This window comes from Phodopus roborovskii, unplaced genomic scaffold (assembly GCF_943737965.1).
Source record: "Phodopus roborovskii unplaced genomic scaffold, PHOROB, whole genome shotgun sequence".
In the NCBI taxonomy this organism is placed as follows: domain Eukaryota; kingdom Metazoa; phylum Chordata; class Mammalia; order Rodentia; family Cricetidae; genus Phodopus; species Phodopus roborovskii.
In genome coordinates this window covers 17,450,502-17,469,341 of record NW_026126517.1, presented here as the reverse complement: position 1 = coordinate 17,469,341, position 18,840 = coordinate 17,450,502, and the positions used below count along the sequence as shown (strand labels likewise).

The following is an 18,840-nucleotide window of genomic DNA, read 5'->3' as shown; positions in this document are numbered from 1 at the left end:
TTTGAAAAAATATATACATATATATTTCTGGATAAATGGAGGATTGATTGTGCTTATGGATGGGTAGATTCAATATTAAACTCCCACATATTCTCCATTGTTTTAGACCAATGGCCACCTGTTTATTTCAAAGACCCCAGGTTGTCATGGTAACCTTAAAGAAAAGAAGAAATTAGATGATTCACAACCAAAAATATATGAGAAAGAAGAATAAAGACGCAGGGACATGTTCCCATGACAAAGATAACCTGCTTTGCAACAGAGAAAAAAGGGCATCTTCAGTTAAGTTATTTTGAGGTATTTGTGTAAAAACAAATGCATTTTGAGTTTATCTCAAAATGTAGACATAAAATAATCCAGTTCAGTTTGATTGTTTGTATTGGTAATCTCCATGACATTTGTTTAGATAGTGCTGTTTTGAAGCAAACAATCAAAAGAGTGCTAATCAGGAAAATTATGTATCAGATTAAATTATTTTACCATATAATGCAAGTTTTCAATTTCATATTTACAATCAGAATGTAATAAATCTAAAATGAACAAGAATGTATGTGAATATATCTGATAGAAAACCATTGTAATTAGTGAAATAATTATAGATGCAATTTTCAATTATGCAGAAAAATTATTCATTCTTGGCATGATAAAGGTCTAAAAGGGAGAATACCTTACAGCATCAAACTTCATTAAATTTTATTTAATTTTAAATCCATTAAAATTTTATACATACAATATATTTTAATCATGTTTTTCCCCTCCTCTAATTCTTTCCTACCTCCCATACCCAACTCTATATTCTCTCTATTAAAATACCAATAAAAATAAAACCAAAAGAAAACACAGTCCTGAGCCACCAAAAGAAGAATAAGAAGAGGAAGAGGAAGAGAGAGAGAGACATAAAGGCGGACTGAGCCATCCAGCATCTGCTGCCATTGGAATCTTGGACCCACCTGCACCCATTGGGAGAAGCAATGGACCCATACCCACCAGGAGAGGGAAAGAACCCATCTGTACCCCTGGAAGAAGAGATGGGAAAATGACAGTATAAGAATACATTTAACAACAGAAAGACTAATATGATACTACTAGAGTCTAGAGATTCTATACCAGCAAGACCTGAACATCCCAATGCAGATGAAGCAGAAGTGAATTACCTTAAAAATAACTTTATGAAGATTATAGAGACTCTCAAAGAGAAAATGAGAAAAATCCCTTAAAGAGATGAAAGAAAAAAAAAAAAAAAAAAAAAAAAAACAAAAAAATGGAAGAAGTGGAGGAAAAGACAAACCAAAAATGTAAGAAAGCAACAAATCTCTTAAAGAAAACAAGAAAAGTCAAGAAAAAAAAATCAACAAAACAGGTTAAGGAAGGAATTCAAACAGGTCAAGACCTGAAAACTGAAATAGAGACAATAAAGAAAACACAAACTGAGGAAACACTGGAAATAGGAAATATGGGTAAATGATCAGGAACTACAGATGCAAGCATAACCAGAAGAGTATAAGAGATGGAAGAAAGATTCTCAGACACTGAAGATAAACTAGAGGAAATAGATTCATAAACCAAAGCAAAATTTAAGTCCAACAAATCTAGTACAAAATATCCAGCAAACATGGAACACCATGGAAAGACCAAACCTAAGAATAACAGGTATAGAAGAAGGCAAAGACACCCAGCTCAAAGGTATAGAAAACATAACAAAACTTTCCCAACCTAAAGAAAGACATGCCTATAAAAGTATAAGAAGCTTACAGAACACCAAAAAAAAAAAAATATATATATATATATATATACTAAACCAAAAAAATGTCCCCTTGCCACATAATAATAAAAACACCAAACATACAGAATAATATTAAGGGCAACAACAGAAAAAAGCCAAATAACATATAAAGGCAGACCTACCAAAATTACACCTGACTTCTCCATGGAAACTCTGAAGGCCAGAAGGTCCTGGACAGATGTTCTATAAACACTAAGAGACCACAGATGCCAGCCAAGACTACTATACCCAGCAAAGCTTTCAAACCATATAGATGGAATAAACAGGATATTCTATAACAAAACCAGATTTAAATAATACATATTCACAAATCCAGTTCTACATAAAGTACTGGAAGGAAAACTACAACTCAGGGAAGTTAACTACACTCACAAAAACATAGGCAATAGACAATCCTACATTACCAAAAGCCAAAAACACAAAACAAACAAACAAAAAACAAAAAAGGGGATATCCACACACAATACCACCACCAAAACAATTTGAAAAGAAAAGAGCCTCAACAATAACTAGCTGTTAATATCCCTCAATTTCAATGATCCTAACTCATCTATAAAAAGACAGAGGCTAACAGAATGGATCCGAAGACAGAATCCATTCTTCTGCTGCATACAAGAAGCACACTTCAACTTCAAAGACAGATGTTACTTCAGAGTAAAGGGTTGGGAAAAGATTTTCCAATCAAATGGACCTAAGAAACACAAATTAGACCTCAAACTAAAATTAGTCAAAAAAATGAAGAAGGCCATTTTACATTCATCATAGGAAAAACCCACCATGATGAAGTTTCAATTCTGAACACCGATGCCCCAAATACAATGGCACCCACATTCATAAAAGAAACATTACTAAAACTCAAATCGCGTATTAAACCTTATACACTTATAGTGGTAGACTTCAACACCCCATGGTTTAAAGTTAGAATTCAACAACAACACAAATTGCAGAAACCCTACAAACACAATTGCATCACTCCTGGGTCAAGGAAGAAATAAAAAGAGAAATTAAAACAACTTTCTAGAATTCAAAGAAAACAATGAAGGCACAATATATTCACAACATATGGGACAATTTGAAAGCAGTGCTAAGAGGAAAGTTCATAGCACTAAGTGCCCACATGAAGAAACTGGAGAATGGTCACACTAGAGAATTAACAGTACACCTGAAAGTTCTAGAACAACAAGAATCAAGCTCACCAGGAGAAGTAGACAATAGGAAACAATCAAATTGAGGACTGAAATCAATAAAGTAGAATCAAAGAAAACAATACAAAACAAAACAAAAAAAAAAAAAACCCAATGAAACAAAAAGGTTGTTCTTTGAGCAAATCAACGACATTGACGAACCTTTATCCAAACTAACCAAAAGACAGAGAGAGAACATGCAAATTTACAAAATCAGAAATGAAAAAGGGGACATAACAACTGACACTGAGGAAATCCACCTTGGAACCCTGTACTCCACAAAATTGGAAAGTTTAGGGAAATGAACAATTTTCCGGATAGATATCACTTACCAAAATTGAATCAAGGACAGTTAAGCAATTTTAATAGATCTATAACTCCCAATGAAATAGAAGCCATTATCAAAAGTCTGCCAACCTCCAAAACAAACAACCAACCCAGGGCCAGTTGGTTTTACTGTAGAATTCTATCAGAAATTCAAAGACCAATACCCTCAAACTGGTCCACACAACAGAATCAGAAGGGTCATTGCCATACTCTTGTATGAAGCTACAATTACCTTGGTACTCAAACCATACAAAGACACAATTAAGAAAGAGAATTACAGATCATGTCCTTCATGAACATTGATGCAAAAATACTCAATAAAATACTGCAAAATCACATCCAAGAATACATGAGAATGTCATCCACCATGATCAAGTAGGCTTCATCCCAGGAATGCAGGGATGGTTCAACATATGAAAATCCATCCTTGTAATCCACCATATTGCAGGCAAATGGATGGAACTAGAGGAAACTATCCTGAGTGAGGTAACCCAGACACAGAAAGACAAACATGGTATGTACTCACTCATATATGGATATTAGACATAGAGCAAAGGATTACCAGCCTATAATCCACACCTCCAGATAAGCTGGGAAAAAAGGAGGACTCTAAGAGAGACATAAAGAATCCCCCCCCCCAGAGAAGGGGAAAGGGACAAGATCTCTTGAACAAACTGGGAACATGGGGGGAGGGAAGAAACAAACAGGGGAGGGGGAAAGGAGGGGAAGGAGAATGTCAGGGATTAGGAATATTGAGTCAGGGGAAGAATAGAGGAGAGTAAGAAAAGAGATACCTTGATAGAGGAGCTATTTATGTTTAAAGAGAAATCTGGCACTAGGGAAATGTCCAGAGATTCACAAGGAGGACCTCAACTGACAATCTAAGCAATAGTGGAGAGGCTAACTTAAATGCCTTTCCCCAATAATGAGATTGATGACTACCTTATATAAAATCCTAGAGACCTCATCTAGTAGCTGATGGAAGCAGAAGCAGGGATCCACAGCTAAACAGTGGGTTGAATCCATTTGTGGAGAGGGAGGAGTGATGAGCAAAGGGTTCAATACCATGCTGGTGTAACACACAGAAACTGCTGACCTGAGCATGTGAGAGCTCATGGATCCCAGCCAGGCAGCTGGTGAACCAGCATAGGACGGAACCAGGCCCCCTGAACATGAATGACAGTTAGGAGGCCTGGGCAGTCTATAGAGCCTCTGGTAGTGGAACCAGTGTTTATCCCTAGGGCAGGATTGTCATTTAGGAGTCCACTCCTTCATGGAGGGATGTATTCTCAGCCTAGATACACGGGGGGAGGGCCTAGGCCCTACCCCAAATATTGTGACAGACTTTGATGATCCCCAATGGAAAGCCTCACTTTCTCTGGGGAGGATGGGAGAGGTAACTAGGATCAATATGTAAAATAACACTGTTTCTAAATTAAATTAGAAAAGAAAAAAAAAAGAATGTTACAAATAACAACAAAAAGAAAATACAGACCTAAGCAAAAAACCAAAAGCCTCAACACTCAACAAGACCAAAAAAAAAAAAAAAAAAAAAAAAAAAAAAAAAAACTGATCCTTCTAACCGAAGCTATTAATTGCAAATAGCTCCTTGTTTAAGGGTGGGACTTTGTGCTTTGTGTCCACTTCTCTCTCTTATGTCTTTCTTGTGCATGCTATCACAGTCTCTGAGAGTTCCTAAGTGTATCAGCTCTGTTGTGTCAGAAGATGCTAAAACATTGAACTTTTAACTATCTGAAAGTTAGTAAGTCTTAAGTCAGGATGAATATTCATATTAAAATCTACCGGTAAAAATTTCTGGAACCTTACAAACTATACGGATATTGTATATTAGAAATGTGGGGTGTTTGAGTTGATGACAGTAGGTGGTGTAGGAAACAATGGCACGCAGCTAGAGATAGCAGTCAAGCGATGGCCACTTGGACTTTGGGAAATTTTAAGTGCAAACAGGAACTGGAAAGATCCAGCAAGGAATGGGATTTCTGAGGAGAGACATGCATGTTTATGAAAAGCCTTTCCTTGGTGATTTACTGATGTATTTTTGCTCATCAAAGGAAACTGGAAACCCAAGAGCAATCCCATCCCTTGAGACATGAAATCAAGTTAAGCTCCAACACATTTAGTCATGCTGGTTTCTAATCTATGAACTAATTAGCTTGCCTTTTAATTAGAAAGGGCCACCATTTTCTCATCTGAGCATGTCTCTTTATATGATAATCTGAAAATTAGTGCTTGTCCATAGCATGTAGAAGGCGAAACATTCTTGGAAAATCTCAGGTATGTTTTGATACTAAAATGAATCACACCCCATAGATGTTCTTGAGTGAATTGAACTTGTTTTCCATTCAGTTCCTATTTTCTTTTAGTGCAAATATTCTCATTCATCAATATTTGTAAATTCTTAGACCTTATCCTAATTTTAGCTGCATAGTCTCTCTTATTAGATGGGTACATAGGAAGGTGGATAAGTAGCTAATAGATGTAGTAACAGCATGATATCAAGTAATAGTGATGTTGTTACAGTAGCCATGTAACTTAAACACCAGCCTTCTTGGTTGAGGTTCCTGCTTAGGTCTCAGACTACCTTGCACTTCTCCTCATGGTGTGATTGGGTTCTGTTACTACAGTAGACATTTCACAGCTCCATTTCCCTGATTGAGGGGTTATTCATGGTCATTCTAATAACTTCAATATTCTAGTTTCTACTATTTTTTCTCATATTTGTGAAAAGACAACTTTCCTGTAGCTGAAGCCACACTTCTTAGATCAGATCCTTTATTCTTTCTTAGTGAAAAATAGCTTCACAAATCAATTCACAACACAGAAAAGTTAAAACAATTAAAATAAAAACAATTTTTAGTTCTAGAAATGTTTAGTATCAAGTAAAAAAAATCATTTTAGTCCTAGGAATACATAGTATTACCAGGAGTGAGTGGACATGGGGACTTTCTTTTGGCATTGGTTTCAAATTTAAATCATAGGTGTTGAATAAGCAGCACAGACTTGACAGAATCATTTCCTTCTGTGAAAGCACTGTTTTCATTTGAGGGTTATGAGAAAGAGGGTGTGGTGGATAAAATGTAATCTCTAACAAAGCCAGTATCAGAAAGCAATCAGAATCCTCGTATAAAGTCTGTGTATCAGCACTTTATGATTAAGAAAGCACATATGAATTTGATCTTCTTAATAAAACATACATAGAGAGGAATCAGGGATTTAATGTGCATGAAGCCTTTTCTTTTTCTGGATAGAGGAGTTGTAGGTAATCCTACTGCGCAGTGGGTCAGCTGGTGTTCTTATGTGACTTTAGGGGGACTCTGTGAAAAGCAGGCAGTAATGGGACACTGTTATATGGACAGGACCCAAGCTGTTAAGATCTTTTGTCAAACTAGGAGGTTTCTGAGATTCCAAGAGAACAGACATATTCCTGTTCTAAGATGCAGAAGAGGCAACTTTGATGTATTTCAGCAAGCCTCAGTAATGTATGATCCACTGTCAATTACCAAGCAGAGATTGCATGCCAATCTTTGCTTGCTTCTTTTCAGTCAGGGAGATAGTATGAGTGTTGTTAAATAACACATTTAATATCAAATGATTGAAATATGTCATGGACTTTAATGACATTTATTAATGTCAACATTTTTTTTTCTTTTTGATTCTCCAAGTGTCTGTGGGAATCCAAAGGAGAAAACTGATTCTGGTGGGTATAAATCTAAATAGACTCCAAGATTGCTACAAAATACTACATCCTCCCTGGCTAATCACATTTCCCCAAATAGGTACCAGGATATGAACATGGCTGGAGACTGCTTCCTTCACTGATTGTCTTGAATTGCACTTTGTTTCAGAGAAAATGACTCTCCAGGTAACAGAAAAATTACATGCCATATTGTGACATGGCCAGGTAGCAAAGACTCTATAGGTTCTCTGGTGACTTCTAGAAGCCTGGAGTGATGGAATCAGCTAAGAACCACCATTAAACACACGAGAAGCTCAGATCTAAAACTGTACAAAATTCAATTCTATTAGAAACTGTACTAGCTTAGAATAAAATCCTGATCCTCAGGTGAGATTATACAACTGGTTTGGACCTTGAGTTTTAAGATCTGGGAGTTATGTTATACTGTAGCAGGCTTGCCCCACAAAATGTTGATAATAACACATTTGTATGTTTTATGTAGCTGTGGAAATTAATGATTCCCCCAAATAAAATAAAAACAAAGACATTTTGCTGTAAGCTTTTCTTCTTACACTCATTTGTGTATGGCTTGTGTGTGAGAGAGGTGCTTAATCAATTTATCCCTATCACAAAAATGAGGTAACATAAAGTCTAAGATAATTATTCATTAATGTCTGAGTGATCCTTATATCTCTGTAGGGAGAATGATCCAGGATAGAAGAAATGTCAAATGTGACCCCCGTGACCACATTCTTCCTCTCAGGCATTCCCCACCCAGCAGCCCTGGACACCATGCTCTTTGTCATCTTCCTGGCGATCTACATCCTCACCGTGCTGGGAAACCTTCTCATCCTGATGGTGATCAGGGTGGATTCCCACCTCCACACACCCATGTACTACTTTCTCACCAACCTCTCCTTTATTGACATGTGGTTCTCCACAGTCACAGTGCCCAAAATGCTGATGACCTTGGCGTCCCCAGGGGGCGGGGCTATCTCCTTCCACTGCTGTGTGGCACAGCTCTACTCCTTCCACTTCCTGGGTAGCACCGAGTGTTTCCTCTACACAGTCATGTCCTATGATCGCTACCTGGCCATCAGCTACCCACTCAGGTACAGCAGCATGATGAGCGGGAGAGTGTGTGCCCTCCTGGCAGCTGGCACCTGGCTCACTGGTTCACTACATTCTGCTGTCCAGACTACATTGACCTTCCGTTTGCCTTACTGTGGACCCAATCAGATCCAGCATTATTTCTGTGATGCACCACCCATCCTCAAGCTGGCCTGTGCAGACACCTCAGCCAATGAGATGGTCATCTTTGTGAACATCGGGGTGGTGGCCTCAGGCTGCTTTCTGCTGATTGTGTTATCCTATGTGTCGATTGTGTGCTCCATCCTGAGAATCCGCACTTCAGAAGGCCGACACAGAGCTTTCCAGACCTGTGCCTCACACTGCATCGTGGTTCTCTGTTTCTTTGTGCCTTGTGTTTTCATCTACCTGAGGCCAGGCTCCAGGGACGCTGTGGATGGAGTTGTGGCAGTTTTCTATACTGTGCTGACACCCCTACTCAACCCTGTTGTGTACACCCTGAGGAACAAGGAGGTGAAGAAAGCACTGGTCAAACTCAAAGACAAAATATCATGTTCTCAGAGCCAGTAACCACTGGTAGAAAAAGACATTTCATTTTTTTGAACATCAGCAACATAATTTAATTATAATTTATCTTTGAATCCAACTCCTCAGGAATATTCAATTCTTATATTTTCTAAGGATTTTCAAATTGCAATTAGATCTATGACATAAGATAAATGTGCTTATAGTTTGATAGTTTATGGCTTTGTATATGATTCATTTTATATTTAAAAAATAACACCAATAAAGTACTGTGTTGTTATCTCAGTTGCTTTAGGAAGTTGAAATGCTGTTCCAATTGATATGATAGAATGCTCCTTTTGGTTTCATTTCTCTTTTACATGCACTCAGAAGTCATAGTCAAGCCATTATTGCAATTGGCAAAAGTCATGTTATTCTGTGGTTTAGTTCTTTCAAATGAAGTTTTTTTTTTTTTTACCCTTTCAGTGGTTCTATGTTATTCTTTGTGCATAACTATGAAAATCTATTCAAAACAAGATTCACAATATATAATACATAGTTTTCTAAGGATAATTCTACATTTAAATGTATGTGTGTGTGAATATATGTATATAATATTTTTATAAAAATATTTCTAGCAATGTTCCATTTCTAGTGAACAAAATTCAACTATTCAAACCATAACAATTGAATGAAGTTATATTCCTGTATATTTACATAGTAGGGTAGTGCAAAGCAGTGGTCATGATGATCTACAACTATTTATAAAATGTGTTATACAGGTATCAGTTTTGACTATATTTGTTATGATTCAACACTTAATAGTCAAGCTATATTAAATATACACATACATTGAATAATAACAAATACAGCAAAAAATAAAATCTTAGTCAACTAGTCACCTTTAACTTGGAAGGTAATTTTTCCATTTCCTTGGTAAGACAAAGTGTGGTCCAATACAAGTGAAGTAAATGATCTCCAGTTATATCCACAGCTCAGTACACATGTGATCATCAAAGGAGAATTATAACAACTGGAGGATTCAATATTTTAAGGATGCTAACTCTCAGACTAGATTGCATACACTGAGGCTGAATCAGGAAGTGGGGGAAGTTTGGGATGAATCAGTCTCTTTTTCAGATGATAGGAGAGTATACTCATGAACTCACAATAGCAGTGGTTATCCACACAAAAGGTAAACAAGATCCATCTACTCAATACTTCTGTGAAGAGGGAGGTGGGAAATGAAAGCCTTGAAGCTGAGATATGATTGATAATTGATGTTTGCAAGAGGAAGGGACTTATTTTTCTCTAGAGGTGGTGTTTCTCATAACATGCTCTAGTAGATAGGTATGGGACAATGCTAATTAGATTCAGGGTGTCATTAATAACAATGAGAATAAGAAGCTATGAAGTTGGAAAATGGATATATGTGTTGGGTATCCAGGAGGTTTTAGAGATTTTATAGAAAAGGGTAAACATGATCCAAATTCCTTGTATTCATATATGAAAATCTCAAAGAAAGGATAAACTATTATATTTAAGAAGTTTAATTCAGAATATTAATGTTAATGATTAATCACTTCACTGGGCTACCAAGTCTTTTGTGAACTTCCCCATTTCATCCATGTAAAAAGTATTGATGATAATGCTACTGTCATTTTCCTTTTATGATGAATATTAGTCTATTTCTTACTCATCAAAACCTTTCAATGTTTTACTTTATAGGGAAAAAGAGGTTTTTGTTAATGTGAATATTTACTTAAATGAAGTGATTGCTCTGGATTTATCATAAAAGACTTCATAATGGCCCAATGACACCAGAAGGCATAAAAGTTCAAAGTCACAAGCAAGGCAGAGGCTGGAAAAATCAAAGGGTTTAAATGAAGGACTCTAGATCAATGTTAGAATATAGGAAAAATAAGTAAAGAAATGGTCTTCTAGAGTCCCCATAAGAAATTAATTCTGTGTACCAGCTTGATTTATCTATGTTTCTGTTCCCCAGAACTATCAAGATAATGAACTTGTGTTGCCTTAAGAAAAGAAGTTGAGGTATCTGTGTCTATATAGAACAGCTTGAGGATGGGTAACACATCACAGAAGTAACATTAGATTTGGCTGGGTCCACTGTTGGATCAACAGAAAAATCAGTATGTTCCAGACAACAGAGTCAGGAACCCGCTGAACCAAATGCCAGCAGTCAGAGAGCACATGTTCTCACACTCATCATACTGCTATTCCTGAATGTGTAATGATGAGCAAGGAGTGATCATAGGACATGATTTTTGTGTAGAGGAAACTCACTCAATTCTCTATTATAGATGACTACAACTTTGCTTTGTGCATTCTGCAGAATCCTTTCCCTCTGCAGACTTGAAGCTGGCATGCTTTCTGGATACTTTCTCTTACAAACTTAAAATTTTGGAAGTATAGAAAACTACAGCCACTCTGGTGTAGTATTGTCTCCACGTACAAAGATGGGCCAATGGTGCTTTTATTTAGAAAGCAGAAAAGTAAAAATATAAGATCTCAACATGCTTCTTTTAAAAATTAGGAAAATAGACCCTCACATTCCCAGGCCTAGCTCACATCAAACAGAACATGCAGAGGTGTAGACTGGTAAATTCCTCAAAACTTCTTGGTCACAAAACAAATCTCAACAAATTCAGGTAAATGAAATAACTCCATGTATCCTCTCTGCTCACAAGGTTAGAATCAATAGTAGAGAAACAAAAGAATCTCTAATAGTGACACAAACCCATGGAGACTGAATACCACATTATTGAATAAGGAATGGGTAAAATAAAATATAAAATAATCATGGAATTAAATGAAAATGAAAACATAATAAACAGTGCCCCTGGGACACCATAAAAGTTGTCTTAGGAGGGAGATTTATAGCTCCAAGTTCCTACATTAATAAAATCTAAAAATACATAGGAGGATCTGGGCAAGAGGAAAGTAGAGGAAGAAATAAAATAGAAATAATTTTAATATGAGAAAAATTCAGAGAGCAGGAATAAATGACTTAATGATACAACTCAAGAATTTGGAAAAACAATCAAACCAAGCCTAAATCCAGCAGATAAGAAGACATAATGGAAATAAGAGCAGAACTTAATGAACACTTACAAAGAGAACAACACAAAGAATCAACGAATCTAAGAGCTGGTGCAATGAAAAGATAAACAATATTGACCTACCCTTGGCCCAGCTAACCAAAGGAGAGACACCATCCAAATTAACAGAATCAGAAATGAACAGGGAAACATTATAACAGAGACCAAAGAAATTAACAATGAGTACTCTACAAACCTCTAATTCATTAAGTTAAAAAATAATCTAAAGGAAATGGATGAGTTTCAAGAAACATTCAAACTACCAAAGTTATACCGAGATGAGATTAACAACCTAAACAGACCATAACAAAAAGGAGTTCAAAACAGCAATAAAAATGCACTAGATTAAAAAATGCCCAGGCTGGGATGGACTCTTAGCAATATTCTATCAGACTTCAAAGAAATCTATGACCAACACTTCTTAAATTATTAAAAAGGCAAGAATCAAAAGAGTTCCTTCTGCAAAATTAATACTGAAACCAGGTACAACACATTAAAAAATACAAGAAAAATCTGTAGTCCAATATTCCTGTTGAACAGAGATTCAAAAATTATCATTAAAATACTTTAAAATGGAATTCAAACATATATAAAAAGATTATCCACCATAATAAAATTTTCTTTATTCTAGATGATTAAAAATAGTTCAACACACATAAATCATATTATAAATCACATAAATGGACTTCAAGCAAAAACTTACATGATTTTTTCAATAGACACAAAATTTTCAAACATGTCTTTATGATAAAATTTAGACAAAATTCAACACGTCTCTACAATAAAATTTCTAAATTGAGGGAATATACCTCAGTACAATAAATGACAACATTGTGAAGTCACAGCCAACATTAAAAGGATGACATCAATAGAAGCACTAATGTGGACAGTGCAAATACATAAGGCCTCAGACCCGAATAAAGAGCTGTAGCCTAATAAGGGATGAGGAGAGCAGAACTAGTCCTCCCCAGGAAAAAGCACACTAACTGGCTTTCCAAAATACCAAATAGCTAGATCTGAACACATACACACACACACACACACACACACACACACACACACACACACACACCATTGCATGGACTGAGGTTTATATGTCTCTATATATGTAAATATATATTTCACATAGAACAACAGTTGAAGAAAAATAAGTTATACATTTGAAAAGAAAGGAGTAATTATACATAGGAGGAGCTGGAGGAAAGAAACGGAAGGTTTCACTGATGTAATTATATTATAATCTCAAAAATTATATATGAATATCTATCTATCTACCTATCTATCTACATATATATGTATATATAAGTCCACATGCAGTACCCTAAAAGGCATAGGTGTAGGAAAGGACTTTCTGAATATAGTTCCATTTACTCAGGAGTTAAGACCAACAGTTGACAAGCTAGTGTCATTTGGATATGTCAGGCCAGATGCTACCATGCGCCTTGGTTTCTCAAGACAGGTTTCTCTGACCTGATTCTATTTGTAGATCAGGATGTCCTCAAACTCACAGAAATCCACTTACCTCTGATTAAATGTGTGTGCCACTATACCTGACTCAATTCAGCTATTTTTATGTCCAGTTAACTATATTTACTTTATATACTCATATTTATTAACTTTGCAATAAATATAAATATTAATGAAATTTATACAACATTAAGATATATCAAATTGTATTTTAAAAAAGGAAACCATAGACAGTATTGAAATTGTGATATATACTTTACCTGGATTATCTCAGTTTAACATCTAGTGGGTATTCTGATAGGTAAGAAATATGGTCAAGCTTTGATTACATACTATCTGGCACCACCCATTCAATAGGATTATCTTTTATATTATGTTTCTTTTAGTCAACTTCCAGGTATTGCTTTCTTCCATGTCAAGGTAATATCAGTGAACAACAGTAAACACTGACAAGAAAGAAGATACTTTTGTTTAGTTATGCTTATATATGTGAATATGGTTTTTGCATGTATATATGATTTGTATTCATACTAATTTAATCTTCTCTTGTCATACTGCCTCAAGAAAATGTGACCTGGAATACATAATTTCTGTCTACAACCCTCTTCAGATGTGACATCTTCATGTGACTTAAAATAGACTAAGGGATAAAGGGAAAAAAAATGAAGAGATAAGGGAGGTAAGAGGGCATAAACAATTGGTTAAAAGCTCTGAAAAACAAAATGAGTGATTTTTTTAATTAATAAAAAAACATTCACAGTATCAGGATCACTTAATTTTGAAAATCTGTATCATCATTAGTGCTTGAAAGATCTATCAGTATTGTTTTCAAAGGAAAAAATTAGAAGAAAATTAAAACAACAACACAGCAGTTGATGTTTGCTTGCTCGCCACATAGGCAATGCTGAAACGTTGGATAACCTTTGATCATATTATATGATATTTTCAACTATTTCCTTGAACTTTTTTCTCAAATTAACATCTTTTGAAGCACCAGACTACAAAAGTATTTACAGAAGTCCACCATTTCCAGGTAAATCTATTTCTGAAAAACAGTATGGGTATGTTTACAACCCATCTGATGGATTTTTTCTGAAACAGCATGTTCTGAGCTAATAAACAATTGAAAAGGATTCAAAATTATAAGCAGTAACTGAATAACATTAGGGATTCAAACCCTTAATGTTAGCATAACTTTTATAATAATAATCTCAGTGCTGATAGATGTTTGTGTTGATCAATGCAGCCCCATTTTCTCAGTAATTAATCAATACCACAATTTCCTCAACTATTTTTGTTAAGTGACATCTACATCTCAGAAATTGAAGACAAAGAGATGAAAGATGTGTTCTGGAGCTCCAGAGTGCAATGGGGAAAAAAGGTGGATTTTAGAAGGTTACAAAGCACATATGAGATGGCATGGTAAACTGACAGCATTGTGCAAAGATGAGGTGAGGTGGTTAGTCATCCACAGCCAGGAAAGGCGATGATAAGTAACAAAGGCATATGTTAACCATGTGTTTTTTTTTTAATGAAAATTTCACATACCATGTACTGTAAAGTTTATGTGGTATATCCTAAATTCACAGTTCTTTTATTTGTATGCCAAATTATACTGTACTTTCATCTTTTAATACTAAGGAGAGAAAAATTTGTCCCTAGAAACAAAACTAAAGCATTCTACATTTCTTTTTATTCCTTAATAATATCCATGCTATGCATATTAGTTGACAGGGACCTGCATCTAACTGGGCAGAAAGCCAGGGTTGCTTGTCCCTGTGACTGGACCAGAGGGAGACTCCAGCTGGGTTGCTTTAAGAGGTTTAGTATAGGAGGCAGGTGCTGTAGCCAACATCATCAAATTTTCAGGCAAATGGATGGAACTGGGAAAAAAAACATCCTGAGTGAGGTAACCCAGACCCAGAAAGACACACATAGTATGTACTCACTCATAAGTGAATAATAGATGTAAAGCGAAGGGTAACTAGACTATAATCCACAGCTCTAGAGGCTGTGGCAACAAAAAGGACCTAAGAGGGACAGGAGGATAGCTCTGGGAAGGGGAAATAGATGAGATCTCCTGGGTAATCTGGGCATGGGGGTGGTAGAGAGGAGGGGATGGGGACAAGAACATGAGGGAAGAGGAATGTTGAGTTGTGGGGGCAGAGTGGGAGAGCAATGAAAGAGATACAGTGATAGAGGAGCCATTATGGGGTTAGAGAGAAACCTGGTGCTGGGGGAATTCCCAGGAATTCACCTGGATGATCCCAGCTAAGACTCCTAGTAAGAGTGGAGAGGGTGTCTGAACTGGCCTTCTTTTGTTATCAGATTAGTGACTACCCTAATTGTCATCATAGAACCTTCATCCAGTAATTGATGGAAGCGCAGATGTAAAGATCCACAGCTAAGCACTGGGCCTCCAGAAGTCTAGTCAAAGAGAGGGAGGAGGAATTACATAAGCAAGGGGTTCAATGCTGGGGAAACCCACAGAGGCAGTTGACCTGAGCTAGTGGGAGCTCATGGACTCTAGACTGACAGCTGAGGAGCCTGCATGGGATCAACCTAGGCACTCTGCATGTGGGTGTCAGTTGTGTAGCCTGGTCTGTTTGTGGGACCCCTGGCAGTGAGCCCAGGATCTATCCCTGCTGCATGAGCCCTATCCCTATGGTGGGATGCCTTGCTCAGCCTTAATGTATAGGAAAGGGGCTTAGTCCTGCCTCAACTTAATGTGCCAGGCTTTGTTGACTCTCCATGGGAGGCCTTCCCCTGAGTGGATAGGAGTGGTTTGGGTGGAGGTGGTGGGGAGCAGGAGGAGGGGAGGGAGGGGGAACTGTGGTTGGTATGTAAAATGAACAAAAAAATTTAAAATAAAAAAGAGGTTTAGTATAAATTTTACAGTGTGATGTAACACTTTTTACACTGTGCAAAAAATGAAAGCATACCTTATTCTCCTCTTGGTAATTTCAAAGAGAGGGTTATATACAGCTGTGGTGGTACACAGCTGTAACTAACAAGACTGAGGCAGGAGAACTGAATAGTTCAAAGTCAACCTGGGCCATACCGTGAGATGTTGTCTCACAAACAGAGAAAAGAAAGAAACAAAAACAAAAAAGCATGAAAAACAGTGTGATGGTAGAAACTTTGGATTAGAATCAAAGTCAGGTCAGTATTGAAGTACTTAGGCACATTGGCTTTTGACTTTGCAAAATGAGATGAGTTCTATGATGGGCCTTTGTCATTGCACAACCTTGTATGTAGGTTGTGTAGGTCGTGGCTTTATGAATGTTGTGTGCCAGACTACCGGAGTTAGTAGGATTTTCTTCTCAGCACAGTATCATTGCTTCCTCAAGGAAGCCATGACAAGCTAGTACAGAAGGGTATTCTTTCTCTACCACCTTTAGAATGCAGTTGGAATGAATATTAGGAGTCTGGAGACATTTCATATTAGTTTTCCAGCTCCACCTCCCTCATCTGCTACAAAGGGTGGCATGTATTGCATTAAGAGGATGCATGACATGTAAAGAAACATTTTTAGGAAAGGCAGTTCACACTATCTACATATGGATATATGTGGACAACCGATTGGGAGCTTTGTGGTCCAAATCTTACCTCTCAGAAATATCCAAAGTGCATTTTATACCTTAAGTCAAATAAATGCAGCTTGCAAAACTGGCATCATTATACAAGAATCTGTATAAAATGGAGAATCAACTCAAGGAATACTTTTAATTCATTTTCTCTAAGGATTTTGTTTTAGTTTTTATACTCAATCTCTCTCTCACTCTTTTACAGAATAAAATTTAAGTTTCCTATAATGGACACTTTGAATTTGGACAAAATGTCAGGAATTTTCCATAGCTGACAGCTGTTATCAGTAACCATTAGGAAACACACAATGTATACATAATATTTATGGACATAACTCTCAAAGCTTGTCAGATAATTAAAAAAAGTAAATATCTACAATAGTTTTAGCTCATGAAAGGGAATAAAGACAGTTTAGGGAATAAAACTTGTTTTGTCAAGTGTTTTTTAAAAAATGTCTATTTCTTCATACTATGCCTTTTAGTGGACCATGTTATATATAATTTTTATGATGAAATGTACAAAACATACAAAGAATAAGATTTCTAAACTCATACTTCAGTCCAATAAAGCTTACTGTAAGAATATGACACTGGATTTCAATTCTGGAAAATATTTGTAAAATTAAGTTGTTTTTCTAATGATTTTGTCAGAACACAAAAGCAAAGCAGCTATATGAGCCTTCTGCTGAGATTATTATGTTCACAGAGGATTTGCTTTAGGATTCTTACAAGTGTTTACAAAGAATGAAAAATATTATCAGTCTCTTTTTTAGAAATGAGGGCTTTACATTTGAAGTGATCTTTGAAAGTCTCATGGCCACATTGGAAGCATAATTTAACCAGAGAGTTTGAAGACATTAAGCATATTCTCTTTTCCTTCATTATTTACCCCAAGTAAACACTGACTCATATTTTAGTTTCAACATGGCTTTCTTCACCTCCTTGTTCCTCAGGGTATACACAACAGGGTTGAGTAGGGGTGTCAGCACAGTGTAGAAAATGGCCACAACTCCATCCACGGCATCCCTGGAGCCTGGCCTCAGGTAGATGAAAAGACCAGGGCCAAAGAAACAGAGGACCACGATGCAGTGTGAGGCACAGGTCTGGAAAGCTCTGTGTCGGCCTTCTGAAGTGCGGATTCTCAGGATGGAGCAGACAATCGACACATAGGACAGCGAAATCAGAAGAAAGCAGCCTGAAGCCAGCATCCCTATGTCCACAAAGATGACCATCTCATTGGCTGAGGTGTCTGCACAGGCCAGCTTGAGGATGGGAGGAGCATCACAGAAATAATGCTGGATTTGGTTGGGTCCACAGTAGGGCAAATGGAATGTCAATGTAGTCTGGATAGCAGAATGTAGTGAACCAGTGAGCCAGGTGCCAGCTGCCAGGAGGGCACACACTCTCCCGCTCATCATGCTGCTGTACCTGAGTGGGTAGCTGATGGCCAGGTAGCGATCATAGGACATGACTGTGTAGAGGAAACACTCGGTGCTACCCAGGAAGTGGAAGGAGTAGAGCTGTGCCACACAGCAGTGGAAGGAGATAGCCCCGCCCCTGGGGACGCCAAGGTCATCAGCATTTTGGGCACTGTGACTGTGGAGAACCACATGTCAATAAAGGAGAGGTTGGTGAGAAAGTAGTACATGGGTGTGTGGAGGTGGGAATCCACCCTGATCACCATCAGGATGAGAAGGTTTCCCAGCACGGTGAGGATGTAGATCGCCAGGAAGATGACAAAGAGCATGGTGTCCAGGGCTGGTGCATGAGGAATGCCTGAGAGGAAGAACATGGTGACTGTGCTCATATTTGACATTTCTTCATATGAAGTATGGCCACTGAATTTTCACTGGTGGAGAACACAGAACATAAATTGTTTGATATTTTAATATCGATACCCTAATTCAAAGGAATGGTTGCTTCTCTATTCCAGCCTAAAATTTATATGAAATTGTTGATTTTAAACAAGAGGATCAAATTTAGCATTCTTTGTTTTGTAAAATTAGAAAAATTATGCTTAAGTAATAACTAGTGCTGAAAAACTTTTCTCAGCACCAACTTTCATTCTCATAGCCTTTTCCTT

General features: G+C 37.0%; 2 protein-coding genes across 2 annotated transcripts; one reads left to right on the top strand and one right to left on the bottom strand.

The window, feature by feature from the left end:
* Positions 1-7,714: 7,714 nt before the first annotated feature.
* Positions 7,715-8,650, top strand: LOC127231467 (olfactory receptor 10G9). Its single transcript, XM_051197025.1, has one exon. It carries the CDS (start codon positions 7,715-7,717, stop codon positions 8,648-8,650), a length of 936 nt encoding a protein of 311 aa, XP_051052982.1.
* An 8,988-nt stretch (positions 8,651-17,638) lies between these two features.
* Positions 17,639-18,573, bottom strand: LOC127231482 (olfactory receptor 10G7-like). The gene is given in 2 exon segments (XM_051197038.1): positions 17,639-18,315; positions 18,318-18,573. Coding segments are annotated over 2 exon segments (933 nt in total).
* Positions 18,574-18,840: the final 267 nt, after the last annotated feature.